This window comes from Macadamia integrifolia, chromosome 8 (assembly GCF_013358625.1).
Source record: "Macadamia integrifolia cultivar HAES 741 chromosome 8, SCU_Mint_v3, whole genome shotgun sequence".
Taxonomy (NCBI): Eukaryota; Viridiplantae; Streptophyta; class Magnoliopsida; order Proteales; family Proteaceae; genus Macadamia; species Macadamia integrifolia.
In genome coordinates this window covers 27,592,881-27,598,887 of record NC_056564.1, presented here as the reverse complement: position 1 = coordinate 27,598,887, position 6,007 = coordinate 27,592,881, and the positions used below count along the sequence as shown (strand labels likewise).

Genomic DNA, 6,007 nt, shown 5'->3' with positions numbered 1-6,007 from the left:
ATAGGTATAGTTAAAACATGACACCTTTTTTTAATTGCCCCCGTCACATTCCAAAATATTCTTTATGTAAGGCATATAAAAAGGTTGTCGAAAATGAATCATTATATCATTATCAAAAATTGTCATTGTTTTACCCATTTATCAAGTACATATATGAAACGACAATATTTAGCCTCATCGGAAAAATTATACTAAAAAGGTAAAAAGGTAAGGTTATAAATTATTTGACACATTGACCTGTGTCAATAAGAAAACCTCTTTATGGATAACATGTTATCATCCGCTCATACGTTTTAGCATATAAATGAATACCAGCAAGTGAAAAGCATAACGAATATGAAATTCAACACCCTTTTCTGCAATCCTAGTGAAATGAAATCAAAGCTATTGAATATTGAACTTTTAAGTCCAAGATTATCAAGGAAATAATAAAAACTGAACATTGTTCACCTCCATAGTAACACAGAGGTTTTCACACATGTAAAATGCAAATAAATTAACAGGTTAATTCTGTACTACCTACTTCAACTCAACAGTCCAACCCATTTTGTCCTCTGAAAGACCCATCTGTAGACTCGTAAGTGTTGCATATAGTTGCTGTGACACAACACCAACTTCTCTATCTACAAAGGACACACTGAAAAATAAGAAGAAGACAAGGATTAATATAATATCAACAAATGGATCATATTCTTCCTCGTGCAGGAGTTGGATAAGTTGAACTAAAGACACAGTCGATTACAACACTTCCTCTTCATAAACCAAAATGCATGCATAACCTAAGACAATTAGTTGTGGATGAATTCAAAGTGAGATTATGTAACACTAAGCCTGAAGGGGGGAAGGGTTTCTTTATCATAAAGTACCAATAAATAAGATGTAGAAATATTCCTTTCCGCGATCCTCATGTAACCAGAGCACAGTAATCAATCTAAGAGTTTTATAGTTATGAATTCTTTAGCCACAGGTGATCTTAAAAAAGATTTAATTGACTTCTTTGCTTCCCAATTTAAGGCCCTGACCATTTAACATCAAATCATACCCTCTTTTCCCATACCTTATCCAATCTATCCAATCTACTCTAATCCTAGTTTTGTGAATTATCAATTTTTTTTTTTTTTTTTTTTTTTTTTTGAAGCATGTGAAAAAGAAAAATCTCAATAGTTTCCTTCTAAATACTGTTTTTCTTCACTACTTGTCTAATTCCATATTATATATGGGGTGTACCTACCAAATGCTCAATAGTTTTGCACAATTAGCTTTCTTGCAATTCCTTTTTTTTTTTTTTTATGTTATTAAAAAGGGAAGGGGGGGGGGGGGGGGGATGAGAAAAACCATAATATCAGCCCCATCCAAGGCAATGGAATTTCTCCCAAAAATCCATTACCAAAAGAAAGAAAAAAAAATAGAACCCCTCAAAATGGACCTTGAGAAGATACTAGCAACCTTCCATTAGATATCCAACCTAAAATATCAAGACCATAAAATCCATATTCAACCCTCTGCACTATCTGCTTCTTTCAGCCAACATCCAACATTGTTTTGCACATTTTGAGTATAGGCATGAATTATAGGTGGGCATGGAGAATGACTTTTGGTCTCATGGTTAATCACTTAGGGCCCATTTGTTTAGGAGGGTTTTGATGGGGTGGGAGTTTAGGGGTGGGATTATTGTACGGATTCTTCCATAAACATGGAAAAGTGATGCGTTTCGCTGGATCGGGTGGGAAAGTGTGCAGACAACATAGGGAAAAGAGCTTTCCTTGTCTGCTGATGTGGCCTTCACCCCACCCCCTTCCAAAGTCCCACCAAATTGGTAGGACTCTGCAAGGCGGGAATGTTCAACGGCTTTGTCTTCTTCGTCGTCTTCTTCCACCTCCTGTGGCCAGAAAATTGATTGCCAGAAACACAAACACAAGCTGACAAGCTTCATTATTTTTGGAAGCATAGGGCTGGAGATGAAGCTTCATTACGAGATATTAATTGACGATCTTTCTACAACCACCTCAATCCAATGGGGATTTTTTGGCCATTAAAGAGCGTGGAGATGGAGATGAAGCATGATGATGGATCTCTTCCTCCTCGATCCCATCCGGTCACGATATTCATTCAATGCTATCCAATTCCATTTATACAAAATAAAATCCCGGAAGAGAAAGCAATGCAGAAAAACAAAAATGCTGACGAATCGTTGTTCTGGGTTTCTTCCTTTTCTCTAGATTCTTCCTCTTCTACCTCCCTTCATCCTCGATTTCCTTGAAAGATGAAGAACAGCAGTAGGCCATAGAAGGACAAAAGGAGGAGGAAAACAGAAAAGAAAACCAGAAAAGGTGGAGGGAGGGAGGGAAAGAAGAGAGGGAAAGTGAATGAAAGAACTCTCTCTCTCTCTCTCTCTCTCTCCTTCCTGCTAGAAGAATCAGACTCATCAGTGATTCTGGAAAAAGGGGTTTCGCTCTCTGTGAAAACGTCTTCCTCTGTTTCAGTCTTCATCTGTTTCAGAGGTGAAGACCATCGGAAAAAGGGGATTTCCTTTTAGTTGGATTCCTGTTTCAAAGGTGAAGACCATTTGAAGGATGAAGATTTTGATTCTGAACTAGGGTTTACAAAAGTCTGAGGTGAGAAGATACGTTCATGCCCCCTTTCTTTCATCCCACCCATGACCCATACAAACGAAGTGGGGTGGGAAGCTACAGTAAGTTTTCCTCTTTTTTCCTTTGCTGTTCTTCACCCCGCCAACATGTGGGACCCATGTGTCATACAATCCCACCCCTAACTCCCCTCTAAACAAACGGGCCCTTAGATGAAAAGGTTCCATTTTAGAGACCACATAATTACAGAGTTTAAGAGGAAGTGGGACAGCTAAAACAAAAAAAGGAGGTTTCAAAATTATGACCTCACCAGGCTCTGCCAACAAATCCTTCATGTCACTTTTTTAAAACATAGAAAATTACCTAATGCAAATGATAAGACATACTAGTTAGAGTGGACATCCTCCCAAATTTTCTATATTCAGATTTCAACAGCTTCCTCTTATAACTATCAGTGCTATCTTAATAATGAAGCATCAACCTGACCACATGAATTTTAAAATATTTTTCAACGATGTACCCCATGTCTGAAAGGTTTGAATAGCTAGATGTCTTAATGGCCACCTCAGCACCTCCTCTAAATGCATCTAGCCATTGTCATGGTCATCTCATGCATCATGGGATCTCTGCAATCTTTCCAGCTACTCTTTTAGCAAAGTTTCACCTTTTGATATAATCTCCTATAGAGCTCACTGCATTTGTTCTGATATATTAACTGTTTTTTAACCCAATATTATGGCAGGAGGAACTTCTGGAAGTAACAGATTTGTTCCTCAAAACAGATGTTGTGAAAAGATATTAACAAGTAACCATGCTCCTCTATTGCCTCATCAATATTACTACCATGATATAGATTGGACAAGTTCAGCTCCCTTGGTTGCTCCAAATACCTTGACTTGAACTCTTCTGGTTAGCCTTGATCATACATGAAAAGGATTTCTAATCAGCTTCATATACATACTAAATATTCTTGTAGATTGACCAGCCTATCATGCAGCAGTTAAGTTTGCCTCCTTCCAAGCGCAAAATTGCACATTTATTTACAGAGCTCTTTCTTTTGGCCTACCAACTTTCAGAACAGTCTTTTGGTCCCTGTGTATCTTTAAGTTATGCTTATCATATCACATTTATCATAAAGACAGAAGGAGCCCTTTTTCTGCAGTCATTCTAGAGAAAGCTTCTATGGATGGCCATAAATTTTTGTGTCAGCTCTGTTGGGTCACAAAATTTGGGGATTTGTTGTCCACATAATTAAGCTGTGTTTGGTAACAATAGTTTTTCTGTTCTTCCGTTCTCCAGGAATAGAAGAGCAGGTGGATAGTGTTTGGGTACACCGGTTTGTTCCCCTGTTCTCGGAGAACAAACCAGGTAAAAAATGGTGCTGGGAATGGATTTTGCAGAACATGGTTCCCCATGTTCTTGCAGTTCTCAAACAACTTAGGGAACATTATGAAAACTATGCCCAATAAAATCGACTCTCCACATCTTTTTTACCACCCAAACAAATATATCGATGCAGAATCCGTGAAGAGAAGTGTTCAATCTCTGTTGGATGTTTGCAAAAGTTTTCTTTTCCTCTTCTTCTTCTTCCTCCCGTTCTTGTTTCTTTCCATTATAAAGGAGACATCTATGTCGAATGTTTGTAAATGGAGTCTACAGAAGACCCTCATTTTTTTTACCCAATTTTGATTTCCCAAAGGAGAAATCCCTAAAATCGAAGAGCAATGTTTTCAATTTTTCCAACATTCTGTTGCAGAGCATTGTCATCACCATAAGAGCCATTCCCGAAGCTACGATTTGGTTCGAACCACACCTAGAACCCCTGTAACCCATGATTTGTTCTATTTTTTATCAAGCCCGAATCATAGATTTCTCGTTTCCCAATCTGATTAGCAGCAAAGGTAATCGAACAGAACCAGCCTTTTAATTCATGACCCTCTCATCCGATTACATTCTCTCTGTTGCAACAATGTATAAAATCTACTTTCATGTGACTCATGTCCAATATGCATAGGAGGATAACTAGAGGAGTACTGCAAGTACATGCTTCTTTTCTTATTAGATCTCATGCATATAACAAGACCCAGTTCTCATTATGTAATATTTGACATGCCGAAGCACTGACCCAAATCAGCAGATTATAGAAGAAAAAGATTAAATTAATCCAAAGATCCCATTGTGATTGCTTGGGCAGCTTTGTTTCAGCAGGCTTAAGTATGGGGAAGGGGCAGAAGATCTGGAAAAAATATTGGTAGAGATTATTACAAATGTCCAAGGAGATGTACCTTTTTCTTGGCGATGGACTAATGCATAGTATGCAATTGTGGAAAAGGCCAATGTAAGGTCAGAACCTAAAAAACAGAGAAGCTATAGCCGACTATTCTGATGTCATCCACATTCAACTGGAGTATGATTACAAACTTATGCATAATTATTTCCTTCTCTAACAAGTAGAGTAAGCTCATTTAATTGGGTTCTAAAAGCCATGTTTAATTGGCCTACAGGCTGGTAAATCATGGGTGTGGTATGTTCCAATGGGTTGAAGAGGGAATTCCATGCTCTTCCACTCAACATCCTTCACCTTCATCTCCCATAAAAGTTCCAAATCTGTAGCTACTTCACCTTCATCTGATTATATCAAAGGATATCTAAAAGGAGCAATTAAAGGCGCAGAGAGTCATACAAGGATGTTCAAGGATGTCCTTGATGCTGTTAATAAACTTGACCTGAAGAAAAGTGAAGATTGATTCCTTTCTACTTGATTGAAGTTGAACACACCGTAGTAATGAATTGGTAATGACATTTTTGTCAAGTATGTTTAAGTGGATATAATGGAATTTAAGTAGGATGGTTTGGTTAAGGTGTCTTCTATGGTAAATGGCATTTAAGAAATTATTTCAATTTTACTGGTTAATGGAATTTCTGTCAATATAACCTTCAATATGAGAAATTGTTCCAGAACAGTTTTACCAAACGCCATTGATGTTCCTACCTGTTCTAGAACAGTTCTGGAACAGGTTTACCAAACGCTCAATTGAAGGCAAAGAACAACCTCAGAGCGAAAACGCAACTAGATGGTGTTCTACTAAAGAATAGCATTCTTAGAACAAGAACGTTACAAAACACAGCCTTATTTGATCCAATCTCATTTCCCCACATGGAGATATAAAGCTTACAAAACTTGTTAAAGAATTAATTTTGGACAACTTCAATCAACCATTGAAAATAATAGGGAATATGCCAATACTTGGTAGATCATATGGTGAAAATAGGGCCTAAAACTTGACACGTGGCTAATCCAACGTGAGGCCTCCAATTATTGGATTGACCAACAAGTAGGGGTGCAACAGGGCCGAGTTGCGCGGGGTTTCTTAAAACCCTAGCCCAATCCTGAGTCCCCTTAACTAGGCCTAAACCCG

At 37.9% G+C, this 6,007-nt stretch overlaps 1 protein-coding gene across 1 annotated transcript in view; it reads right to left on the bottom strand.

Moving 5' to 3' along the window:
• Positions 1 to 368: 368 nt before the first annotated feature.
• The window catches only part of LOC122087601 (branched-chain-amino-acid aminotransferase 5, chloroplastic-like), a gene marked incomplete at its 5' end in the record, with an annotated part of 29,441 nt that continues 23,802 nt past the window's right edge, over positions 369 to 6,007 (bottom strand). Inside the window, 1 exon segment of the mRNA XM_042656795.1 lies at positions 369 to 637. Coding sequence (XP_042512729.1) covers positions 520 to 637 — 118 coding nt within the window.